General features: G+C 37.8%; 1 protein-coding gene across 8 annotated transcripts in view; it reads right to left on the reverse strand.

Moving 5' to 3' along the window:
• Positions 1-27,624, reverse strand: part of DENND6A (DENN domain containing 6A) — an 85,379-nt gene that overhangs the window by 21,518 nt on the left and 36,237 nt on the right. For all 8 annotated transcript variants that reach the window (XR_010024908.1, XR_010024909.1, XM_063114998.1 and 5 more), the window contains exons 8-13: positions 23,918-23,980; positions 23,110-23,165; positions 16,514-16,636; positions 15,871-15,966; positions 13,960-14,054; positions 36-101 (exon numbers count right to left, since the gene is read on the reverse strand). Coding sequence is in view for 6 of the 8 variants with exons in the window: in XM_063114998.1 (XP_062971068.1) it covers positions 36-101; positions 13,960-14,054; positions 15,871-15,966; positions 16,514-16,636; positions 23,110-23,165; positions 23,918-23,980 (499 nt within the window). In the remaining 2 variants the exon portion in view is untranslated. The remainder of the gene's footprint in view (positions 1-35; positions 102-13,959; positions 14,055-15,870; positions 15,967-16,513; positions 16,637-23,109; positions 23,166-23,917; positions 23,981-27,624) is intronic.

Here is a 27,624-nt window from a genome sequence, read left to right on the forward strand (position 1 = left end):
TAAGTATATATTTAAAAATTAATGAAAGTCAATACCAGGTTTAGAATCCAGAGTCTTTAGGTTCTTCAATTTTTTCACTTTAACCTGCTTAGGAATTTCACCTGAAGAAAAAATTATAAAGATTATCATCATTATTCTAATCATGTACATTACAAAACTGTAATTTTATAAGATTGGTAGTATACTGACAGTTTATTGCTTAGTCAACTAACGCATTCTTCATTACATCAATTAATATGAGGGGTCTTCAAAAAGTTCACGGAAAGATGAACATTATCGTTTAATTCACTTTTTCCACAAACTTTTGGAAGTACCCTCATATTTAAGAGTTCGTTCCTGGTATTTAAAACTGGATAAAGGGAACACTGGATTATTGCAACATGAAGCAATTCATATAAATTACATAAAATGGATTTGATCTTTGATCTATCATTACTTAAATTTTTCCCTTTTTGTCACTCAACCTGTAATTTAAAATTATGTGCCAAATACATGAAATTGAAAATTTATATGCCAGATAGAAATAAAATAACCTTTAAGAGTAAATGGAATAGAAAGCATTTCCTAAGTGACTATGCAGATGTAATCTTCAAAGGTTTTTTTCTGATATCTCCTGAAATTCTGTTTTTGTACTGCAGAAACTTAACACAGCCATTAAATGGAGATAGTGTGTGCAACCACAGGTCTGAGCCACAGACAGACAGGACTCCTGAGAAGGATGCTGTGTTAAATAGCTTGTATAGTATATGCAGTGGCCCTGGTCCTGAGGTCGAGGGAAGCTACAACCTAAACCACTCTTATAATAGGCATTAAAAATGCCTAAGGATACACACTTAAAAGTGTCATGAACACACCTAATTTAACAGACTTTCTCTCTCCCTTTCTCTGCATAAAAGAACCTAAGAACTGAAAGACAATCCAGAGATTATCTAATTCAAGCCTCTAAATATAATGAATATCTTTGTTTAAATCATTACATAAGATCAAACTGCTAATAGTGATATATACTCATATGGGGAGGTGGGATTATAGGAACAGGGAACATTTTCACTTGTAATCTTGTATTGTCAAAAAAATTTTAAGAGCATGTACTATGGTAAAACAGATATTTTTATACACTATTTACTTTGAAATAATTTCAATCTTACAGAAAAGTTGCAAAATAATAGTCTATATTCTAATTTTGTTAACAGCCTCTTAACTTCAAAGACATACTTGTGAAAGAAGAAATATAGACTTATTTTTTCATTTATTCAGTAAATATTAGTAAATGCAAGGTACTGGTAATACAGAAACAAAACAGTTAATTCCTGATATTCAGGAGCTCACAGACCAATGGCAAAATATTACAAATAAAGAAAAATGACAATACAGAGGGATACACAGAATTACAAACAAGATACCAGGGAAACACAGAAGAGTGTCCTGGCCAAAGAGGAGTGAGAAAATTATTGAGGATTCCTAAAAGAGGTGACAATTAAGCAGTTTAAAAAAAAATTTGTGGGAAGAACAGGAAAAGACTTTTTAGGTAAAGAGTTAAATTCAGAAGCATGAAGAGCACATTGCTTAAAGAGCTGTAGATAATGGTAAGGATAGTTAACAGCCACCATTTACTGAATATTTAATCTGTGCCTATCTCTGGTCTAAGCAAACTGCACAAGTTATCTCATTTAATCTTTACTATAAAAGTATGTTTATGATGCCCATTTCACAGATGAAGAAACTAAGGCATGGACAAAACTGACATTTACCTGGTATGTACCAGTACTAGTTGTTTACTGCTGACATCCATTCTGATTGATGACTGGCCCATTTGGACAGTTTGTTTGCTCTGTCATAACTAGACACAGAGGAATAACTTATGCAAGGACACACAGATAATATGCTTAAGGCAGGGTATTAAATAGGGCAATCAAGTTTCAGAGGTGTCACTCTCAACCACTACACTATAACAGCAGGAATGGAGAGAGTGCTAAAATTGGCGGGAGATGAGGCCAGAGAGGTACTCAAGGGACAAATCAAGAGGAACTATAAAGAGGTCTGACAGAGAAGGCAACTGAGAGATTGAAAGCATGGGCTCGTGGGGAATAGGAAATGAGGAGAGTACGATGACATGATCAAATCTGCATTTTAACACACTCGCTGCCACCAGGTGATGATAGTTTATGCCAACACCATAGGTTTGAGCCACAGATGGACAGGACTCCTGAGCAGGGCTGCTGTGTTGCACAGAGGAGTTTGAAGTAAAAGAGACAAAAGACTAGAGTATAAAATGCATGCATTGTAAGAGTACTGCTCCTGGGTACAAAACAGAACCTGAAGCAAGGCATGTGCAGAAGGGAAAGGGACAAGAGGGAGCTACTGGAGTTCTGCTGAGGAGATAAAACTGTAGGCTTTTGGGATGGACCAACAGAAAAGGAAAGAGACCACAAAAATTCAGGTTTCTGAAATGTTTTTGATTCGTTAGTGCACAATTTTTACTTTGCCAATTCTATCTATTTCCATTTACTAATTCTTATGAGAATGCCTCTCATCTTAAATTTTACCTTGTAGTTTTGCTTTCTAGATTCTGGGTAGCTTTTCATCACAATATTTGTAAAAATATTTTTCCCTTACTAAGTGCAGAATCAATACATATTTAACTATATAGACAACTAAATTCAAGTCATTTATCTGATTCTGACTCCAACAATCCCAAGAATACCAAGTGTCAAAACCATAATGGTTTGAACATGTCTAAGTACTTATGTGCTTATGTTCTGTTTCCTTCTACTTGAAGTCATAAGGAACTCTATCCACCAGTGCTGTTTATCACAACATATTATTGCCTGAAACTCACTGTGCAAAAGAAACTGAAAATCAGGGAGGAAAATAATTCAGCAGTAGGTTTCATATATTCTTTACATTCAGTAAGTTCTGGATAATAGTTATGGCAGTGATCAATTTCTGTTTGTTAAAAACTGAAATGAAAAGAATACAATCTGTGTAGCAATCTTCACTCACAGAATTCTTCTCTGATTCAGTGAACCTCAGTAGTTATAAGACTCATGCTTAACTCTAACCCTGGCCCATCATAATTCTTATACTGTAGCATGTAACAGACATAAAGAAAATTAGTCATAAAGACATACTATCTATTACAAAAAAGTAAAATCATTGTCAGACTGCTCTGGAAAAAACAAGAATGCAGAAAATAACCTCAAGTCCTGTAGTGGATTCAATTATGTCCCCCCAAAACTCAGTGACGCTTGAATTGTGTCCCCCAAGTTTTATGCATAAGAAATTTAGCCCCCACTGTGACCGCTTAGAGGGTAGGAAATCCTATTCTGGTAATTGAAGAGTGGAACCTTAAAGAGGTGATTGGATTGTAGGACCGTGCAGTAGAGAATGGATTTAAAATGGTGGTCAGGGGCAGGTTCTGAGGGCTTTAAAAGAAGAGGAAACTCTGTCTCTCTCTCTCTCTCTTGCTCTCTCTGCTTCCACCATCTTGCAATGTGAGACCCCTGGGTCACTGTCGCTATCACCAGATGGACTTTGGACTTTCCACTCTCAGAAACTGTAAGCAATAAATTTCGTTTTTCTTTATAAATCACCCAGTCTCAGGTATTCTGTGATAGCAACACAAGTCCTATAATTACAGATATTTATTTTAATTTAAAAGTATTTATTCAATGTCTGTTATGTACTATACACACAGGCGAGGGGGTTACCATTATTAAATTAAGAGTCATCATTACTGTATCTCTGCATATTTGCACAAAAATCTTCTAGATTTAGACGAAATATTTTACCTCTCCTGCTGTGAAATCACCAAACCCAATTTCTGGTCAGAAATTCTCAGTTTATAATCTGATCCAATATATACCAGTAGAATTATTTTCTCTTTGAGGAATACCTGCTAACTATCAGCTGAGATTAGATGCCCCCCCACTCAAATCTCATTGAGGCTTAAACCCCACTGTAACTGTTGAGGTTTCGAGGAAAATCCTCCTGTGGTAATTGAAAGGTTGGGCCTTGAAGAGGTGATTAGATTGTAGGACCATGCCATAGTGAATAGCTAATGATGGTCAGAGGTGTGGTTCTGAGGACTTTAAAAGAACATGAAAGGTTAGTCTCTCTGTTCCACCACTTTCTGCCATGTGAGACCCCTGGGTCACTGTCACCACCACCAAGACCCTCACCAGATGTGCTCCCTGGACTTTAGATTCCCAGCCTCTGAAACTACAAGCAATAAATTTCATTTTTTTATAAATCACCCAGTTCCAGACATTTTGTTATAAGCAACAGAAATGGACTAACACAGTATCATTATCCTAACATGACATTTCTCCATTTAATTGGATGTGGGTGAACTAAAAGTAGGTATAATACAGAAGATATCTTTTATATATAATTCCTATATATCAGGAGAAATAATCCCTCTGCAGGGTTAAAACTAAATGTATGTTTTTGGCAAAGCTATAAACTTCTGAACCCAGAAAGCAAAATCTCAACAAACTAATTATACTCAACTAATTATATTGCTCTAAACTACTAAGAAAATCCAAATATGAAATTAAGAAAATAATTCAATTTATAATAGCACCAAAAAACCCACCAAAACTTAGAAATAAATTTAACATAAGAAGTGCAAGACTTGTACACTGAAAAGAATAAAAATTGCTAAGAAAAATTAAGGACAATCTTAATAAATGGAGAGACATCACATATTTATGGATTAGAAGACTCAATATTTTCAAGATGGCAATTCTACCCCAAGCTGATTACATATTTAACATAATACATACCAAAATCCCAGGTGGCTTTTTTGCAGAAATTGACAAACTCACCCTAAAATTTATGTGGAAGTACAAAGACCCAGAATATCCAAACAGTTTTGAAAAAGAAGAGAGTTGGGTCGTTTCAAGATGGCGGTGGCTGCGGTGGTTGGCGCGGAGTAGCTGAGGTGGAAAAGGCGGCCACTGGGCCTCAGGCAGCCGGGAAACTTGTGGACCTTCCTCTTGCAATCTCTTAAGGGAGGACCGCAGCTGCTAGCCGGTCATGGGAGCTGACCGCCACTTTGCACCCGGCAGGAGAGGCTGCCTCATTTACAGGCAACAGCTTTAAAGTATGGAGCAAGAAAAGAACTGTTTCTTAGCTGCAAAAGCGAGTCTCGAAACAGGGAACACGGCGCCAGGGCTGCTGTGGATGCACACAGGAACCCGGAGGCCGGGGCCGCGCTGAAGGCGGCCAGCTGCCCTATTCAGGATTCGAGGTTTCTGGCCGGCATAAAAGAAGATTACTGGGAGCGCCCGAGCCGCGCCGCGACTGAACAGCCTGAGGCGGCAGCGGCCGAGAACAGGGAAGGCGACAAACCAGAGGCAGAGAGTGAGCACCCGACCTGGCACAGCCCTGTGAGTGACCCCTGGCCCAGCCCTGTTCGGGGGGCTAACACCCACCCAGCTCCCGCCTGCATCACCGGTTCACTCACCACCCCGGGGCTGCCTCCATTTTCCCAGGTGCTGGCAGCTCCGCCCGGCTCGGCCGTCACTGAGCCTTCCCACTTGCTTGGCCCGGTGCAGGGCTTTCCGGAGCCTGCGGGCCGGCCTCCCCTCCCACTCCCTCTGCGGTTCTCTGGCGGGGCTGGTGGCGTGGGGCATCTCCGGCCAGTGTCAGGAGGGCAAGGAAGTACGGGTGGGCCGACTCTCACTCCACCACACCCTGGACTCCGGCCCCCGGTAAACTTCCTGTTACTGGGAGGCAGATACCATCTCTGCGACCACCAGTTTGGAAAAAAGCCTAACCAATTTCTGGTTGGGAATAGTGTAGTAGGAGAGCTCCCAGGTCCGCTTGAACCTGCTGGAGAGCTGGCTGCAGGTGGGCACTAGATTCGGTCTATGCCGGGGGATACAAAGGTGAACAAGTCCCGAGAAAGATCTACACAGTGCTACAAAGGCACCCAGAGCGACCGGTCGTCTGTGCCTACCAGAAACCTGGTAGATGTCCTGGGCGAGGCGGTGCCGAGCAGGGTCTTGAAGGCCCAGCTGATAGACGAGGGTTGCAGAAGACACGCCCCAGCCCAGCACAGTGCGCACAGAGTGGGGAGACGAGCGGCCAGGGAGGCGGAGACTCGACAGAAACCACACACCCTGTGGGGTCGCCACTGCATGATCCAACAGCCTGGGCCAGAGCACACAGAACAGGGAGAAGTCCTGCACAGGAAGTGAAAGCTCAACAGAGATCACACACCCTGTGGTACGTGATCCACCAGCCCAGCAGAGTCCAAGCTGACCAGAAAGCTGGCTCCCCGGAGAAGCCCAAGACCCGAGGCAACCACACACACAAGGCACTAGAGGCCAACTGAGCAGTCACGGAGGAAGCCATACGAAATTGGCAACCACAGCAACATCCTAGTTAGTCATTAGTCTCAAACCAGTGGACTGTGAAACCCCCTGCCACAATGAATAAACACCAAAAAAAAGATACCAGAAATACAAAAAATCAAGAAAGTACACCACCAAAAGTTAATAAATCTCAAACTCTAGATCCTATAGAACAAGAAGCCCTTGAAATGACTGACAAGGAATTTCGAGTGATAATTCTAAGGAAACTGAATGAGATACAAGAAAACTCAGCTAGACATCATGATGAAATGAGGAAAAGTATACAGGAGCTGAAAGAGGAAATGTACAAGGAAATCAATGTCCTGAAAAAAAATGTAGCAGAACTTGCTGAACTGAAGAAGTTATTCAGCGAAATAAAAAACACAACGGAGAGTTTAACCAGCAGGCTTGTCGAAGTTGAAGAGAGAACCTCTGAACTTGAAGATGGGCTGTTTGAAATAACACAAGCAGACAAAAAGAAAGAAAAAAGAATCAAGGACATTGAAGAAAATCTGAGAGAGATATCAGACAACCTTAAGCGCTCAAATATCCGAGTCATGGGCATTCCAGAAGGGGAGGAAAATGGAGATTCCATTGAAAACATATTCAACAAAATAGTGGCAGAACTTCCCAGGTACAGGAAAAATCACAGATCTTCAGATCCAGGAAGCTCAACGATCTCCAAACGTATTCAACCCAAAAAGGCCTTCTCCAAGACATGTTATAGTCAAATTGGCAAAACTCAGAGACAAAGAGAGAATCTTAAAAGCTGCAAGAGAGAAGCGTCAAAACACCTATAAGGGAGCCCCAATCAGGCTAACATCAGACTTTTCATCACAAACCCTAAAAGCTAGAAAGGAATGGGATGATATTTTCAAAATACTAAAAGACAAAGATTGCCAGCCAAGAATACTCTACCCTGCAAGGCTATCCTTCCGAAATGAAGGGCAAATAGTATATTTCTCAGACAAACAAAAACTGCGGGAGTTCACTACCACACGACCACCCTTACAAGAAATCCTCAAGGGAGTACTGGGTTTAGTTCCTGAAAAATAACTACCACTGCCATAAAAACTCAAGAAAAATCTAAACCCACTAGTATAATAAAAATGTCATTCATGAAGAGAAAACAAGCAAACAAAAACGCTATCTACAACCTAAGGAACCAACAAACACAGAAACCAAAGAGTAAATCAGAAAGCAAGGAACAAAAGAGACCTAAGACAACCAAACAACCAATAAAATGCTAGGAATAAATCAACACCTTTCAATAACAACTCTTAATGAAAAAGGCTTAAATTCCCCATTCAAAAGACACAGACTGGCTGACTGGATCAAAAAGGAGGACCCAACTATATGCTGCCTACAAGAGACCCACCTCACCCATAAAGATTCACACAGACTAAGACTGAAAGGATGGAAAAAGATTTACCATGCAAACAGAAAAGAAAAACGAGCTGGAGTAGCTATTCTTATTTCTGACAAAATAGACTTTAAACTAAAAACCATAAAAAGAGAAAATGAGGGACACTACTTAGTGATAAAAGGACTGATCCATCAAGAAGACATAACAATCATAAATATGTACGCACCCAATGCTGGAGCAGCCAGATTTATAAAACAAACTCTATTAGACCTAAAGAAGGAAATAGACACTAATACCATAATAGCAGGGGACCTGAACACCCCACTGTCAATATTAGACAGATCATCTAGGCAAAGAATCAGTAGAGAAACACAAGATCTAAACAAGACTCTAGACCAATTGGAATTGGCAGATATCTACAGAACATTCCACCCAACAACCTCAGAATATTCATTCTTCTCATCAGCACATGGATCATTCTCCAGGATAGATCACATATTAGGTCACAAATCAAGTCTCAATAAATTCAAAAAAATTGCAATTATCCCATGTATCTTCTCAGACCACAATGGATTAAAACTAGAAATTAATAACAAACGAAACTCTGGAAACTATACAAACACATGGAAATTAAACAGCATTCTCCTTAATGACATATGGGTCCAAGAAGAAATCAGGCAGGAAATCAAAAAATTTATTGAAACTAATGAAAACAATGATACATCATACCAAAACCTGTGGGATACTGCAAATGCAGTACTGAGGGGGAAATTTATTGCATTAAACGCTCACTTCAGAAGAATGGAAAGATGGCAAGTGAACAACCTAACACTTCACCTTAAAGAACTAGAAAAACAAGAACAATCCAAACCTAAAGTTAGCAGACGGAAAGAAATCATTAAGATCCGAGCAGAACTGAATGAAATTGAAAACCAAAAAACAATTCAAAAGATCAACGAATCAAAAAGTTGGTTTTTTGAAAAGATAAATAAAATTGACAAACCATTAGCATGGCTAACAAAAAAAAGAAGAGAGAAGACTCAAATAACAAAAATTAGAAATGAAAAAGGCGATATTACAACTGATTCATCTGAAATACAAGGAATCATTCGAGACTACTAAAAACAACTATACACCAACAAATTTGAAAATCTGGAGGAAATGGATAAATTTCTGGACAGACACAAGCTCCCAAAACTGAACCATGAAGACATAGAAAATTTGAACAGACCAATAACAATAAAGGAGATTGAAGCTGTTATCAGAAGGCTCCCAACAAATAAAAGCCCAGGACCCGATGGATTCACAGCAGAATTTTACCAAACATTCAAAGAGGAATTGACACCGATTCTCTACAAACTATTCCAAAAGATTGAAACAGACGCAAATATCCCAAACTCATTCTATGAAGCAAACATCATCCCGATACCTAAACCAGGTAAAGATATAACCAAAAAAGAAAACTACAGGCTGATATCCTTGATGAATATAGATGCAAAAATCCTCACTAAAATACTAGCAAACAGAATACAGCAACACATACGAAAAATTATTCATCACGATCAAGTGGGATTCATCCCAGGGATGCAAGGTTGGTTCAACATACGCAAATCAATAAATGTGATACACCATATTAATAAACTCAAACACAAGGACCATATGATCATCTCTATAGATGCTGAAAAAGCATTTGATAAAGTTCAGCACTCATTCATGACAAAGACCCTCTATAAGTTAGGTATAGAGGGAAAGTATCTCAACATAATTAAAGCCATATATGACAAACCCACTGCCAATATCATCCTGAATGGGGAAAAGCTGAAAGCTTTTCCTTTAAGAACAGGAACTAGACAAGGATGCCCACTCTCACCACTCCTATTCAACATAGTGTTGGAAGTACTAGCCAGAGCAATCAGAGAAGAGAAGGAAATAAAGGGCATCCAGATCGGAAAAGATGAAGTCAAACTGTCCTTGTTTGCAGATGACATGATCCTATATATCGAACAGCCCAAAACCTCTACAAAAAAACTGTTGGAATTGATAAATGATTTCAGCACAGTAGCAGGATACAAAATCAACACACAAAAATCAGTAGCATTTCTTTTCTCCAATAGTGAACATGCAGAACAAGAAATCAAGAAAGCCTGCCCATTTACAATAGCCACCAAAAAAATAAAATACTTAGGAATTGAGTTAACCAAGGAGGTGAAAAATCTCTATAATGAGAACTACAAACCACTGCTGAGAGAAATGAGAGAGGCTACAAGAAGATGGAAAGATATCCCATGCTCTTGGATTGGAAGAATCAACATAGTGAAAATGTCCATACTACCCAAAGTGATATACAAATTCAATGCAATCCCCATCAAAATTCCAAAGACATTTTTCTCAGAAATGGAAAAAACTATCCAGACATTTATATGGAACAATAAAAGACCACGCATAGCCAAAGCAATGCTGAGCAAAAAAAATAAAGCTGGAGGCATAACACTACCGGAGTTTAAGCTATACTACAAAGCTATAATAACCAAAACAGTATGGTACTGGCATAAAAACAGACACACTGACCAATGGAATAGAATAGAGAATCCAGAAATCAACCCATACACTTACTGCCAGCTGATCTTTGAAAAAGGCACCAAGCCTATTCACTGGGGAAGGGACTGCCTCTTCAGCAAATGGTGCTGGGATAACTGGATATCCATATGCAGGAGAATGAAACTAGATCCATACTAAAATCAACTCAAAATGGATTAAGGATTTAAATATACACCCTGAAACAATAAAACTTCTTAAAGAAAACATAGGAGAAACACTTCAGGAAATAGGACTGGGCACAGACTTCATGAATACGACCCCAAAAGCACGGGCAACCAAAGGAAAAATAAACAAATGGGATTATATCAAACTAAAAGGCTTCTGCACAGCAAAAGAAACAATTAACAGAGTTAAAAGACAACCAACAGAGTGGGAGAAAATATTTGCAAAATATACATCTGACAAAGGATTAATATCCAGAATATATAAGGAACTCAAACAACTTTACAAGAAAAAAACAAGCAACCCAATTAAAAAATGGGCAAAAGAGCTAAGTAGGCATTTCTCGAAGGAAGATATACAAATGGCCAACAGACATATGAAAAAATGCTCAACATCACTCAGCATCCGGGAAATGCAAATCAAAACCACATTGAGATACCATCTAACCCCAGTTAGGATGGCTAAAATCCAAAAGACTCTGAACGATAAATGCTGGCGAGGTTGCGGAGAAAAAGGAACTCTCATACATTGTTGGTGGGACTGAAAAATGGTGCAGCCTCTATGGAAAATGGTATGGAGGTTCCTCAAACAACTGCAGATAGATCTACCATATGACCCAGCTATCCCACTGTTGGGAATATACCCAGAGGAATGGAAATCATCAAGTCGAAGGTATACCTGTTCCCCAATGTTCATCGCAGCACTCTTTACAATAGCCAAGAGTTGGAACCAGCCCAAATGTCCATCATCAGATGAGTGGATACGGAAAATGTGGTACATCTACACAATGGAATACTACTCAGGTATAAAAACGAATGAAATACTGCCATTTGCAACAACATGGATGGACCTTGAGAGAATTATATTAAGTGAAACGAGTCAGGCACAGAAAGAGAAATACCACATGTTCTCACTTATTGGTGGGAGCTAAAAATTAATATAGAAATTCACACACACACACACACACACACACACACAGACACACACAAAACCGGGGGTGGGGGGAAGAAGATATAACAATCACAATTACTTGAAGTTGATACGACAAGCAAACAGAAAGGACATTGTTGGTGGGGAGGGAGGAGAGAGAGGAGGGAGGGAGGTTTTGGTAAGGGGCAATAATAATCAACCACAATGTGTATCGACAAAATAAAATTTAAAAAAAAAAAAAAAAAGAGAGTTGGATGATTTAACTTTCTGACTTGAAAATTTAATATTAAACTATGGTAATCAGCACAGCGTGGTACTTGGTGTATAGACTGACATACAGATCAGGGGAATAGAAACAGGAGTCCCGAAACACACCCTACATTAAAAGTCAATTGATTTTCAATAAAGGTACCAATACAACTCAATGGAAAAAGGACAGTCTTTTCAACAAATGGTACAAGGACATACTGGATATCCACATGCAAAAAGATGATTTTAGATTTTAATCTTACATCCTATACAAAAATTAACTCAAAGTGGCTCACAGACCTAAATGTAAGCACTAACACAATAAAACTTATAGGAAAAAAACACAGGAGAGCCTGGCTGGTTAGCTCAGTTGGTAAGAGCATGGTGTTGTAACACCAAGGTCAAGGGGTCAGATCCCCCTACTGGCCAGCTACCAAAAAAAAAAAAAAAACACACATAGGAGAAAATCTTTGTGACCTCAGGTGAGACAACAAGTTCTTAGATACAACACCACAAGGCCAATCCATGAAAGAAAAAAATTGATAAACTAGACTTCCCCAAAATTAAAAACGTTTGTACTTCCAAAGATACCATTAAGAAAATGAAAAGAGAAGTCACATACTGTGAGAATATTTGCAAATCATATATCTGAAAACAGACTTGTGTCCAGAATACACAAAGACCTCTTACAACACAATAATACTAAGACAATCTAATTTTTTAAATGGACAAAGATTTAAATAGGCATTTCACCAAAGAAAATATATGAATATTTTCATAAGTAGATGAAAATAAGCTCAACATCATTAGTCATTAGGGAAAAACAAATTAAAATCATCATTTCAAACACATTAGAATGACCATAATGAAAAAGACAATATCAAAGCTGGCAAGGATGTGAAGAAATATAAACTCTCATACCCTGGTGGTGAGAATGTAAAACGGTAGGCCACTCTGAAAAACAGTTTGGTGGTTTCTTAAAGTTTAAACAGATTTATCAATTCATGCTACTCTACCAATGATTTCATGCTAAAGTCCTCTACCTACATCCCCAACGGAGAGCCTTTTTTCATTGGAAATAGAAATAAACAGTAGTCTACTATATTATAATTAATCATATAATCTAAATTAGTAGGACCAAACCATGAAAATGTCAAGATTAAATTAAGATTTTTAAAAAATTGTCTCCTATCTTCTCATACCTAAGACTCTAGTACGTGCTGTTCTCTGAACTATCATTAAAACTCAGATAGGACACTAATGGAATGGCAGGGGACCATGACATTTACAGAATGCAATGCATCAGGCACTGTGTTTAAGCCTCCCACTAGACAAAGAATTTAAGGCTTAAAGAAGCTGTTCTGCCTAATATCACACAGCTGAGACTGCCAAGGTGAAGCCATTTGCTCTTTCTTCTATTTCATAAGGCTTCCAAGGATTTCAGTGTTAAGACTGACTCCAGTATTTGTAAATAATATGATTTAAAATATTATCCCTGACTCTAATACATCTATCTTGATGTATGTGTATACCAGAAGGGATATCTTATAATACTCATATTATAGATAATGTTTTAAATATACCTATGTAGACCAGAAGGAACAATCATTAAGAATAACACATCATAAAATTATTAAAAAATAAGTTAGATATCTTGCATCCCAACTATCTCAGTGGAAAATTCAGGAATGTTCATTAAGGAATGTCAGAGATACCATTAAATTGTCATCTATGTTCACAAAACTTCCAACCTCATAGTTCATTTACTCATTTAATAAACATTTATTAAACTCCTACCACAAGCAAGGTACTATGTGTCTTTCTTTTCCTCAAGGAAAACACAACCTTTTGATCACTCCCTTAACCAATATCTGTGCCACAGGGATGTGAAATACTTGTTCTGAGACCTAGCTAAGAATTTTGTGTCAAGTCTGGAATAATACTAGTTTTCTACAAGGTTTTATTCAAACAGTGTTAGAAATTCCTGTTTTATAGAGTTTATACGTATATTAAAAAGCTCAAATTTTTGAGGTTTCCTTTTATTATAATTCACTCAATGTTTATAACATCGTAAGTACATTTTTTGGTAGAGGGACACGATGGGTTATACATACAAGAACCTGCATATTTTAATGGGAAGTTATACTCTTCTCCAAAAGCCCTTCCTTAGGTTGCCTCAAAGAAAGTTGACATCGACATAAAAAGTAACCAAGGGATGAAAACAAAGGGGAAGAAATAAGCCTGCTTAGCCACCTTATACACTAAAAACAGAACACCAAATTTATACTTTACCTGCAGGTTTAAGGTCTCCTATTCGAATAATATGTGGCCAGTGCTGGAGTGTTTTAGCAAAAAAAGGATTGGTCACTCCTAATATGACTGAAGGCCTGCACAAAAATAAAATAAACAAAAAAACAGGTGAGAAAAAGATGAATGTTAAATAAGTGAAGAATAGCTTACAATTTCTTTTGAGTAAACAATACATAAATTATCTTTTCCTTTACTTAACATGTTACATATCAACTACATGCCAGGCAACATATTTAGCACTAGACATATAAAGATGAAAAACCGGTCCTTCTAATAGCACATAGGAAGAAGGGTATATATAGTCAATTATGATGCCAGAAATTAGAAGACAGTGAAGGCGGTATGAAATACACAATAATCACAAAGGAGAACTTATGTCTACCAGGGGACTGAAGGACAGTGTTACCAAAGAGACATTTACACGAAGATATGAAAGAAGAGTAGGAGTTTTCTGCCAAGTGGATAAGGAAGGCGAGAGTGATGCACAACAAACAGTATGTGCAGAGCAATGAAATGAGATCATCATCTGCTTGTAGAACTACATAGTTCAGCATTCTTGGAGTACAAAGCAGGAAGGATGAATAGTCAGAAATCGGAGCTACTAGAGAAGTAAGTGGAGGAATGCCACATGAATGAAAATGTGCTTATTAGAAAAAGATCATTCTAGGAGAAATTTGGAAAATGCCCTATAAGGATGGGAGGGGTTGGGGGAAAAGCAAAAGCGAATATGAGAAAGACTAGAGGCAGTAAGACTAAGAAGGGGCTATGGAAAGAAGTTAACAAATGTTATGAGAGAGATTTTAGGATGTTGAATTGACAGAATTTGGTAAAATTTGATGTGGAGAATATTAAAAAGGAGAAATTTATGACAATTTAGGTTTCTGATAACTAATTAAAAACTAACATCATTCATGAAAAAAAGAAAGAGGCATGAGATTAGGGGAGAAAAGAAGTAGACAAAAAGAATTCAGTCTGAACATGTCTGGTTTCAGATGTCTTTAAGATGTCCAGGTGGTAAAGTGCTTTAAAAAAAAAAAAAAAAAGAATAAAAAAATTTGGATATATAGGTCTGGATCTCACAGAGATTGTGGCTTGGAAGATATACTTCAGTCATTAGTACAGGATGTTAATAAAGGCCATGGGCACAGATAAGATTGTACAAAAAGAATTATCAACCTGAGATCAGAATCCAGAATAGTAGAGAACACCAATATTTAAGGGATTAGCAGAGAGAAAAAGTCTGCAAAGGATATTGAGATGTACCACCAGATAACCAGGAGAGTGGTGTCAAGGATTAAAATATTTTCAAGGTCGACAGTGTAAATGTTACAAGAAAGAAAAGGTGGGAAAAGTAGAACAATAATGTGCTTATTGGGTTAGGCAATGAGAAGGGTTTTCATGACTTTGGCAAGAATAAATAAATTCAATGGATGTGGAGAAGACAATCTGCAGTTGACTGAGAAGCAAAAAGAAAATCAAGAAGTAGAAAGAGAAAATGAAGATTTTTGTTGTTGTTATTATTAAAACTTAGCTATGAAAAGAAAGTGAGCAACAGTGCAGCTAAAAGGGAAAGGGTAAGATTATGTCTTCCTTTTACAGACTGGGAATATTTTCATTAGGGAAGTAGAATCAAAAGTACAGTCTGGACTCAAAAAAAAAAAAAGTACAGTCTAATAGCTATTAATGACAATATAGCTTCCATTAATAAATAAAATCACTCAAAGAAAATAAGATACTAACTCTTAAAATCTGAAATTATTACCAGCAGCTTTATAAAATCAATCTGCCTATAAGTTCAAATTTTAAACTAAACTTTTATTACCAAAAATAATTCTACATAATTTTGGTTATAAAAGTAATACCTGGTCAATAAAAGTTATTCTGTTTACTCACGGAGCTTGAGTACGGGTAGTATATTCTTTGAATTCACTATCATGAATAGTAAAATAAGGCCGGAAATCACTGAAGTACTTTAATGGAGAAATACAGCTGTAGAGAAGGAAGAACATGTAAAACAAAGACAACAGAAATTAAAGGCCCTACTCCATAACTATGAAACATCTGAACAAATAGCACACACCCAACAGGATAATTTACTTATTTCAATAAATAGTAAACTCATTTCAGGGAACTAGAAAAATAAATGGAAATATGTAATGTAGAATGGCATACTGAAAGAACACTAGGCTTGGGGCAGAAGATGGGGTGAAATTCTGGCTCTATCATTCACTAGGTATGTGCCTTTGACTAAATGCAACTAATATTTATCAATTTACTATTCATGCAATTAATATTTATCAAGGGCCAACTTCATATAAGTGAATGAATGGGCTTGTCACTCAGAACAACAAAAACATGGTTCCAGCCCTCATGAACCCTAATCAATTTTTTAATCCACAAAATGATGCTATAACAAGCACTATCTTCTGACAGGGTTGTTGTGTGGATCAACGCAATAATGTGTGGGGAAACCTAACACAAATGAGCAAATAAGAAAGTGCTGCAAATATTACCATAAGGAACCAAATATACTCACCTAACAAGAGCCAATACAGTCTCTGAGGACTCTGATGGTGACGGTGCCATGACCACAAGGGGCTCCCCCAAAAGCACCAGTTCCCAAAGCATCTGACTATGAAGGAAAACTGGGCAGAAACACCTAAAAGGTTTTTATACAATAGAAATATTCTGTTATTTATCCGATCTTTTTTTTTTCTTTTGTTCTTTTTTTATTGTTTTTTAAACTATATATGTTTATAGGGTATAGTGTGTTGTCTGAATACATGCATATATTGTATAACAATCCATTCAGGATGGCTAGCATATCCACCACCCAAACATGCACCATTTCTTTGTGGTGAGAACAATGAAAATCCTCTTTTCCAGCCATCTGGAAATATACAGTACAATATTATTAGCTATACAGTCACCTTAGAACACCAAAACTTATTCTTACTATCTCAGAGATAACTTTTTACCCACTGACCACCCTCTCTCCCTCAACCCTTCTTTCTCCCTCCCCAGCCTCTGGTAACCACTATTCTACTCTCTACTTCTATGTAAACACTTTTTTAGATCGCACATATGCATAAGATCATGCAGTATTTGTCTTTCTGTGCCCGGCTTACTTCACATAATGGCCCCCAGGTCCATCTACGGTGCTACAAATGGGAAGTATTTCCTTCTTTTTTACAGCTGAATAGTATTCTAATCCTATTTTTTAAAAATTTCTACATAATCATTCTAAACTTCATACGGATATAAATTCTTCCTGCTATTTGTATCTTGACCTAATACACATATTCATTTAGAATATGGTGATGCATAGACACTTAAGTGCCTTTTATCCACATATAAATATAAACATCAATTTGACTTGTTCCAATTTTTACAAAATTAAATACAATAGACTGACACAGAATAGCTGACAAACAATAAAAGCATATAATTATTAAATTGTTGTACCATATGGTAGATCTATTTTATCAATATTGCTTTGCTACATTTGAATTTCTATTCTAAATATTTTGAAGAAAACAAGAAAAATTAATCTTCCAAGAGGCATTCATTGGACGTACTTAATTTAAAAGTTGATATGTTTTACATTAAAGAATGATGACAACAAATCACAAGAGGGAGTTCTAATGCCAAGCAATGGACTTACTTCCTGGGCAGATCCTCCCTCTACAGAAATGCTGCATTGTAACTGCCCTGGAATTGGGCAGAGGCCCTCAGGACACAAACCTGCTAATATGTTACTAAGTATCAGACATTCGGTAACTTTTACTTGTTTAGTAATTGCCTCCTGACTTGGTAACAATTTTTCCTAGTAGATTAGAGGGAAAACTTATCTACTTAAGAAAATTATAAACAATTCTCCGAGTTGAAAACCGACACCCACACAAAAAGAAGAAAAACCAAAACACTGAAGTGCAAAAATAGGAAACAAATTTGTGAGATGGAAATAAGGAGAGTTAATGTCAACTATTCAAAGGCAAGAAATGTGAGGAAGTGCAAAAAAAGGAGAAAAACTAGAAAAAAATAAAACCCAGCTCACAGATAGGACAAAGAGGCTCTTCCTCTTCCCTTCCTAAATAATTCCATCCTAAAGCACAAAATGGTAGGCATCTCTCCACGAGGGCAAGAGTGCCACACTGGTCCAGAAGTGGGTATCAGAGCCTGTGCAATATCTATGGCGGATATCTATGTGCAGGCGGCGGCCTATACTAATAGAGCACAAATGTGATAAGGAAGGTGTACGTGTGTGAAGGTGATCTGGTTTGGAGTGACAGCCCAGGAAGCAGAAAGGGGCAGCCTGGTATGTAGGGTCAGAGCCAGAGTGGGTTGAGAAGGTTGTCCATGGTGTCGGACCGTCTGGCACGAAGTGTCAGAGCAGAATGAGGGTATCCCCGTGGAGAAGTGGCCTGGGGTGGGGTGTGTAGGCATACAAGAAGGGTAAGGGGGGCATTCGTGGGGGGGGGTTGGCCTGGCATCAAGGGTCAGAGCCCAAGCAGGGAGAAGATGGCATCCACTTAGAGCAGTGGTCTAGTGGGTATAAGTACCTGAATGGGGTAGGAGGGTATCCAGATGAGGGTCAATTGGGCATGGGGAATCAGAGACTGAGCAATATAAGGAGGGTGTCCATGCAGAAAGGCAGCTGGCTGTGGAGTGTCAGAGCCAAGGAGGGTTGAGAAAGGCATTTTCCCAGGGGACAGGGTTGCAGAAGAGATGGGAGATTTATTACAAACAGGTAGATTGATCAAATCAGTAAATAAATTAAGAATAATAGGAGGTAGTTTCTCAGAAAAATACAAATATGAAAAGGGAGAAAACTAGAATTCACCCTGCTGTGTTGCACTGGAATGGGGGTTACTGGTGTGACTTTATGGTTTTTAATATATATGGATACAGAAATAAATATCTATATAAACATGTATATATGTTATATTATATATGATTGTATATGTATGCACATATTTACAGACATACACACATCCCCAGCTCTGTCCACTGAGAACGTCTAAAAGCAAAAATACCCCAATAACAATGAGCACACTGAATGCCCAGATCTTGTCTTCTAAATCCTATCCTCCACTAAAAAGAATCAAGGCTCTTTGGAGAAATGGCTGATTCCAGGGCTAAGGAAGAGAAAATATAAGATAATCTTGGAACACAAAAGAATTGAAAAATCACGTACACACAAAGACTTATACACAAATTTTCATGGCACCATTATTCATAATAACCAAAAGGTAGAAACCACCCAAATCTCAATCAAATGAATGGATAAGGAAAATGTGGTATATCCACACAATGGAATATTATTCAGCCATAAAAGGAATGAAGTACTGATTCATGGTACTGCATGGAAGAACCTTAAAAACATTTTGCTAAGTGAAAAAAGGCAGACATAAAAGGCAACATATTGTATGATTCTATTTATTGTATGTTTCTATTTATATGAAATGTCCAGAATAGGCAGATCCGAAAAAGTAAGAAAGTAAGTTAGTGGTTGCCAGGGCCTGGAGGAAGAGAGAATGGGAACTTCTAATCAGAATGGGTTTACTTTCTGAGGTGATAAAAATGTTCTGTAATTAGATAGTACTGAAGGTTGTGCAACTTTGTAAATATATTAAAAACTACCGAGTTGTACATTAAAAGGGTGAATATTATGTGGTATGTTATATCTCAATTTTTTTTTAACTACAAAAAAAAAAAAAAACCTGGAATATCTTGCACCAGAAAGCAAGGAAGTGTTCAAAGAATGACAGGGATATATCAACAGAACACAGAAGCCAGCTTGAAGTGGGTTCTCACTGGCCAAATTGGGAACAATCTGAACATCAGAATAGTTGAGAATAATGAATTATAACCACTGAATAAAACAGGAAACCAAGAGTCTATACAGATACTTTTATACAAAAAGAGTGTGGTGACTTAAAATATGTCCATAAATTTTTTGACACTCCTTTCAAAACATGGAGCCTAACTAAACCTTCCCTTGTTGAGTGTGGGCTGAATTAGTGGCTTATAATGAACAGAATAAGGCAGAAGTGACAATTTACAAGTTTGAATGCTGGGCCATAAAAAACATTGTGGCTTCAGCCTTCTCTCAGTGCTCACTCTGGGAAAAGTTAGTTACCATGTTGTGAGAACATTCAGGCAGCCCTATGGAGAGGTCCACAAGGCTAGGAATGAGGTCCCCTGCCAATGGTCACGAGGAACTGTGACCTCCAGCTAATAGTCATTGTGAGTAAGCCTTATAGGGAAGCAGACCCTATGGACCCACATGACGAACTGACTGAAATCTCAGATAACGATTGACCGCTACCACATAAGAGACCCTGAACCACCCAGCTACATACACAGCTCCCAGATACTTAACCCTCAGAAACTGTGTGAAGTAAATGTTTGTTCTTTTAAGCATCTAAATATTGAGGTAATTTATTACACAGCAATAAATAACTAATATACATAGTTTCAAAGTACCTCCCAACAAAATACTTAATTACAAAAGGAAAAAGAATAACTGGAGAAGCTTGGAGGACACCACATTAATCAGGTAATCAAAATGACCACCATCGATAACAAGGCGAGCTAAACTTGGGTACCACCTCCTTGCCAAAGATGCAGACCCTGAATCTAATCATGAGTAATACCAAACAATCCCAAACTGAAGCATTTTCTGTAAAATAACCGTCCTGTAATCCAGAAGAATATCAGAGTTGTGACAGTTAAAGAAAGCCTGAGGAACTATTCTAGACCGAAGGAGACTAAAGAGACATAACAGCTAAAAGCAAAAGATGATTCTAAACTAGATATTATTCTAACAACTGGTAACATTTTAATGTGGTCTTCGTATTAGACAATACTAATTTATTAGTTAATTTCCCCAATTTTGATGGTTGCATTGTATTCTTATTTGTAGCAAATAAACTCTAAAGTATTAAGGGAGATGGGGGAAAGCACACTTGATTTGTCTCTTTCTGTACTAGGTACCAAAGCAAGTATCATCATGTAAAATGTCCCTGACTCTAAGGCAAGAAGATGTCAGATTCTTTAAACAGAAACTGCCCTTCAATTCCAATCTCAGCTTAAAAAGTGAATGAGAAGACTATTTCTGTGATAAAGAGAGAGCTGAAACTAAAGACATGGTTTATGGAATAGACCATAACAAGCCTTGACCCATGAAAGGAGGCACATGGGCCCCTACATTCAGCTGAATCTCTGCTGCTCAATTTCACACACCTTTCCAGGTCTCTGTCCTTTGCTTTCAAGCTCAGTCTTGTTGTAAAACTATCACCGTCAATATAACTGATAAACATTTAAACTCTCATTCACACTAATAAATGTAAAATATAAGCTCTACACACAAAATATAGAGTATTGGCATGGATAAACATTAATCTGATAATCAGATATTAAATGCATGACATAGTACTATCACTGTGTGAGATTATTTTTCAAGGTTTAGTTTTTTCATCTCTTCAGAAGCAAGAATTAAGAAACAACAAATTTATCTTTCCTATTTTGAAAACACTAACCTGTAATTCATATTCAGGAGAAGAGACACATGCTAATCACAGGTGTTAGTGATGGGGGTAATTAATTACCACTAAAGCAAAGATAATCAATAACAAAAAAGCATAAGCCTTACACCCATAAGTTCAAAAGGAAAAATGTCTAGTAAATGAACTCTATATTAACTTATGCCAATTCTTCAAATTATTCTTTAATGAATCAAGGATCAAAACTATAAATAGTATGCATCCCTCTTAGTATATATTTTTCCTGTGATATATATTCATTGATTTTGGGGACATTCCCCCTTTTCATTCTAAGAATGCTATAACATATAATTTTTTAAAAATTAATTTGTTTTTAAGTAACATAATTTACATACAGTAGAATTCAACTTTATCAAAGACAGAATAGTTCCATTACCTTAAAAAATTCCTTTGTCCTCTTTATAATCAATCTCCCTCCCCCAATCCCAGGCAACCACTGATTTGAATTCTGTCCCTATATAGTTTTTGCCTTTTCCCAAATACCATCTAAATGGAATCATTCAGTAAGTAGCTTTCAAAAATCTGATTCCTTTCACTAAGCATAATTCTCTTGAAAGTCAAACACTATGGTTCATTCTTTTTTTACAGCTGATTAGTATTCCCTGTGCATGCAAGTATTATATTTTGTTTATCCATTTAACAGTTGATGGACATTGAGTTTGTGTCCAGTTTTAGGCTGTTATGAATAAAGCTGCCACATAAACATTTGCATATAGGTCTTTGTGTAAGTGTATGTTTTCATTTTTATTGAGTAAATACTTAGGATTACTGGGCTTTGCTAGAAGTAAGTATATAAAATAAATCAAAGCATATAAAACTAGTTAATCTTCAAAGCAATAATCCATGGAATTTAAAAGTCATCAAAAGAAAAACCCACCAAAAAAAAAAAAACATTTAATGTCTTTCATGACTCTTTTAGTATTCAGTAATTGCTCATTTATAACAGTGGTTTCTCAAGCTGAGCTACATATCAGAACCACCTGAGGAGCCAGAATGTGGGCACCAATCCAAAGATTTCTTTTTGCTCTGGGTAAGGGCACAAACATTGGTACTTTCTTTTTCCTTTCTTTTCTAAGTGCTAGAATATTTTTTTTGCTCTTTAATTTTGCATTTTGAAATTTTTCAAACATACCTAAAAATAGACAATAGTGTAAAAACCGTCATACACAGATCACCTAGATTTAATGATTAATAATAATTCCCATTTCTACTTCTTCTATTTTTTCTTATTTAAGTATGTTAAAACACAAACTGCATGACATTTCTTCCCAAAATACTTTAAAATGCATCTCTGTAAAAAAAATGCATTTTCTAACATTACAATACCATTCTCACACCAAACCAAACAAAAACTAATTTGTTTTTACCAATCCATATCCAATTTATCTTGTCAAAGCTTGTAACCTGCAGCCAGGAATGAACCACTGATTTATAGCATGTAAAACAAAATGACTAATTTCTTCTAATTTTTTCCACATCCTCTATAAGAACATACGTTTTCTAAATAAATTAACATAACAAAGCAAACTAGGAAAGGCAGTTTAAAAAGTTTTTTACTCTTTACCTGAAAAGATCCACCTCATGAACAGTAGGTAAAATAACAGATATATGTGTGTCTGCCTAAGAGACAGAAAAGAAAAATAATAGGGAAAATATCACCAAAATTTGTAAAAATTGATTTTTTAAATATGCCTATCTATCTCATGATCAATAAGTCATACTGCCCTTTTTAAGATTCTATCCCTCCAGGAGCAGCCAGACAGAGAATGGGTCTTAATCTATCCTAATACAGCAGAAGATGGAGAATAACACAGATACCATGAATAAAGAATTAATCCAATTGTCAGATGTTAGATTAATTCACAGCTATATGAAATACTTCCATTGATATATGTAACAGGCAAAATTACTTTTCCTACTGCTCCCCATTTTTATTCAATTTAAAGAACAATAGGAGTGCTAACACACCAGTTAAAACAAATGAAGAATTCAACCCCACCCATAAACAGATGTTACTTCTGGAAAAATTAAAGGCAATCATAAGTACAGAATTCTTCTGACTGAGTTTCTTAAAATCAGAAGTCTCCTGGCGACTATTTTAAAATAAAAGGTTTTTCCAGAATTAAATCTTGTTGAAAAAAATATTTACTTTCCCCTGTTCTCACAATTACACTGTCTACTGCAGAATAACAATGAAAAAAAAACCCTAAAAAACATTAGAACATTTATTATCAATTCACTAAAAAATTATTTCATAGGAGGATATTTCAGTAATATTCAGAAATATATAATAAACCCAAGAAACTCTGCATTTGCTAGTTTTAAAGTTCTGTTAAAGAAACTGTATGTGCTACATCATTCTACCACAATACCTGCTGAGTTAACTGCACTATTTGTGTTGTCCCAGGCTTGTCATGACATGTGGGAATCCGTACCTTAAACAGAAAGAGAAATGATCTTTTGATATAAAAGAATGAGGGATCAGAAGTTCTCTATCCAGCTGCTAAAAACGTACTCTCAGCATGCCTAAAAAGCTATAAAAACAAAATATTTACATCAGATTAAGAAACTAAGATCATATTTATTTTTAGTCACAGCAGAAAGTAAGTAAACCAACGTTTCCATACTCCAATACACATAAAAATCACTAACTCACTGAGAAGCAAATGTGCTGAAAAAAAGAAAAAGGACATCAACTTCAAACTGCTTCCTGTTTATTGTTCCAATATTTGCTTCATTAATATACACACACCCAAACACACCCTCTCTAGCTTGCCAAACTTCTGGATAAATCTCACAGGAAACAATGAGAGCTCTCAACCCAGAGCTATCAGTACTACTTTTGATGATTTCCTAGGGAAAAAGAGAATACACATTGATGGAGTTTGGATGTGCTGTCCCCACCAAAACTCATGTGGAAATCTGATCCCCGTTGTGGAGGTGTTGGAAACTGAATGAGTCATGGGGGTGGATCCCTCCCTAGGTGGGGGGAGTAATGAGTGAGTCAAGAGCTTGTTGTTTAAAAGACCCTGGCACCTCCTCTCTCTCTTTTGCTTCCTCTCTCTTGCTTCTTCTCACCATGTGATCTGCTTGTAGCAGATGGCTCCTCCCACTTTCCGCCATGAGTAGCAGCAGCCTGAGCCTGGTGCCAGATGCAGCTGTCCTAGAATCATAAGCCAAATAAACCTCTTTTCCTTATAAATTACCCAGTCTCAGGTATTCCTGTTATAGCAACACAAAACAGACTAATACAGAAAATTCGTACCAGAGAAGTGGGGTGTTGCTATACAGACACCTGAAAATGTGGATGCAGCTTTGGAACTGGGTGTTGGGCAAAGGTTGGAGGAGTTTGGAGGACTCAGAAGAAAAGAAAAAGAAGACGGAAAATTTGGAATGTCTTAGAGACTGGTTACGTGGTGGCGAGTAGAATGCTGATAGAAATTTGGACTATAAAGACCATTCTAAGGAGTTCTCAGAAATAAGGAGGAATTTTTCAGAAACTGGGGCAAAGATCACCCTTTCTGTGAACTGGCAAAGAACTTGGCTGCATTGTGTCTCTGCCCTAGGACTTTGTGGAAGTTGGAACTTAAGAGTTGTGAACCAGAGTATCTGGCAGAAGAAATTTCTTTTTTTTTTTTTTTAGATGACCAGTAAGGGGATCTCAACCCTTGGCTTGGTGTTGTCAGCACCATGCTCAGTCAGTGAGCCAACTGGCCATCCCTATATAGGATCCAAACCCCTGGCCTTGGTGTTATCAGCACCGCACACTCCCATGTGAGCCACGGGCTGGCCCTAGCAGAAGAAATTTCTAAGCAGCAAAGCATTAAAGAAGCTGCATTGCTACTTGTAACAGCCTATACCAAGTTACGGCAGCAAATGCATGACATAAAGCCAGAATTTAAAAGGGAAGCAGAGTGTAAAGATTTAGAAAATTTGCAGCCTGGCCATGTGATAGAGAAGCAGAGCATGCAATGGTGCAGCCCAGCAACCACTGGTTAAGAAGATTAGTACAAAGGAAAGGGATTATCAAGAGAAGAAAAAGGCCCTGAAGGCATTGCAGAAGCCTCTGGGGCCAGCCCTTCCATTTCAGGCCAAAAGGCCTAAGTAGACAAAATGGTCTTGGAGAACAGGCCTGAGGCACCCTCCACAGGCTCACTGCTCAAGACCACCTCAGGAACTGGCTTCAAGCACCAGCACCCCAGCTGCTTTGGCTACTCCAGCTATGGCTAAATTGGCCCCAGGTGTGGCTGGATGTGCAGCTTTGGAATATACAAGCCAGAAGACTTGGCAGTATCCATGTGGTGTTAGGTCTGCAAGCATGCAGACTGCTAGAGCTGTGGAGGCTTAGGAGCCTCCACCTCAATTTCGGAGGATGTATGGAAAAGTCTGGGGGCCTAGGAAGAGATCTATCACAGGGGCAGAGTCACCGCAGACAGCCTTTGCTAGAGTAATGCCAAGTGGAAACGTGGGGTCTGAGTTGCAGCAGAGAAACTTCATCGTGTCATGCCTAGCGGAGCTGTGAGAGCGGGACCACCATGGAGGCCCCAGACCTGTGGAGCTACCAGAGTGGAACCCCAGCCTGGGAGAGCTGAAGTGTGGCTTGCAACCAGGAAAGCCATAGGAGCGGTGCTGCCAGAGGACTTGGGGACCCAACCCCCATACCAGCATACAGAGGACATTGAACATGGAATCAGGTTACAAGATTCACAAGCTTTGAGATTTAATGCCTGCCCTGCTGGGGTTTGGACTTGTTTGTGACCTGTTACACTTTTCTTTTGGCCTATTTCTCCCTTTTGGAATGGGAATATGTATGTACCCTATGTTTGTCCCACCATTGTATCTTGGAAGTAAATAACCTGTTTCGAATTTCTCAGATGAGACTTTGAACTTTGGACTTTTGCGCTGAAACAAGTTAAGACTTTGGGAACGAAATGAATGTATTTGCATGTAAAAAGGACATGAGTTTTGGGGGGCCAGGGGTGGAATGTAGTGGATTGAATTATGTCCCCCAAAACTATTGAAGCTTGAATTGTATTCCCCAAGTTTTTTGTATTAGAAACTTAGCCCCCACTGTGACTGTTAACAGGATGGGAAATCCTATTATGATAATTGTAAGGTGGAGCCTTGAAGAGGTGATTGGATTGTAGGACCGTGCAGTAGTGAATGTATTAAAAATGGTGGTCAGGGGCATGGTTCTGAAGGCTTTAAAAGAAGAGGAGCGTCTGTCTTTCACTCTCTCTGCTTCCACCCTCTTGCAATGTGAGACCGCTGGGTCACTGTTGCCACCACCAGATGAATTTTGGACTTCCCAGCCTCAGAAACTGTAAGCAATAAATGTCGTTTTTCTTTATAATCACTCAGTTTCAGGTATTTTGTTATAAGCAACACAAAACAGACTAATACACACATCTCACAAAAATGAGCACATCTAAAGAGCTAACTCTGTCAAAAACAAGTCCAACTTGATAGTGAACTGCAAAGCACTTAGAGTATACTCATATAAAGCCTAAGAACAAAATGCTAATTTATTAAAAAAAAAAAAAAAAACTAATAGAGAACAATACCCTCGGATGAACATATCTGGTCTGACGTTACACATTAAGATCATTTAGGACTAAGTACCAATGGCTTTCCTAATTTCTCTTAATTTTTAGTAATTCACATTCAATTCTACAAATAATCTGTTTCGGCACACCACCCATCTCCGGAGGGACTGGTAGGACCATGCAGTTGCAAAAGTCTAGGAGGTGTTACGTTCACATGTATTACATATGAATGACACTCTTGTGCAAACTCTACAGGATGCAATGGGACTGGAGGCACCTGGATTAGTGTGACCACTGGTTCTGTGAAGCAGAATGAATTATGGTATCTCTGTAATGCCTCATATCAATGACAAACAAGTGAAAGCAATAACAGGACTATGGGCTGACTAGTTAGCTTAGCTGGCTAGAGAGCACTGTTATAACACCAAGTCAAGGGTTCAGGTCCCTGCACCAGCTAGCTGCCAAAAAAACAAAACAAACAGAAATAAACAAAAAAAAATAACAAGACTAAATGTTATTAGGAAGTTATACAG

This window comes from Cynocephalus volans, chromosome 11, assembly GCF_027409185.1.
Source record: "Cynocephalus volans isolate mCynVol1 chromosome 11, mCynVol1.pri, whole genome shotgun sequence".
Lineage (NCBI taxonomy): Eukaryota > Metazoa > Chordata > Mammalia > Dermoptera > Cynocephalidae > Cynocephalus > Cynocephalus volans.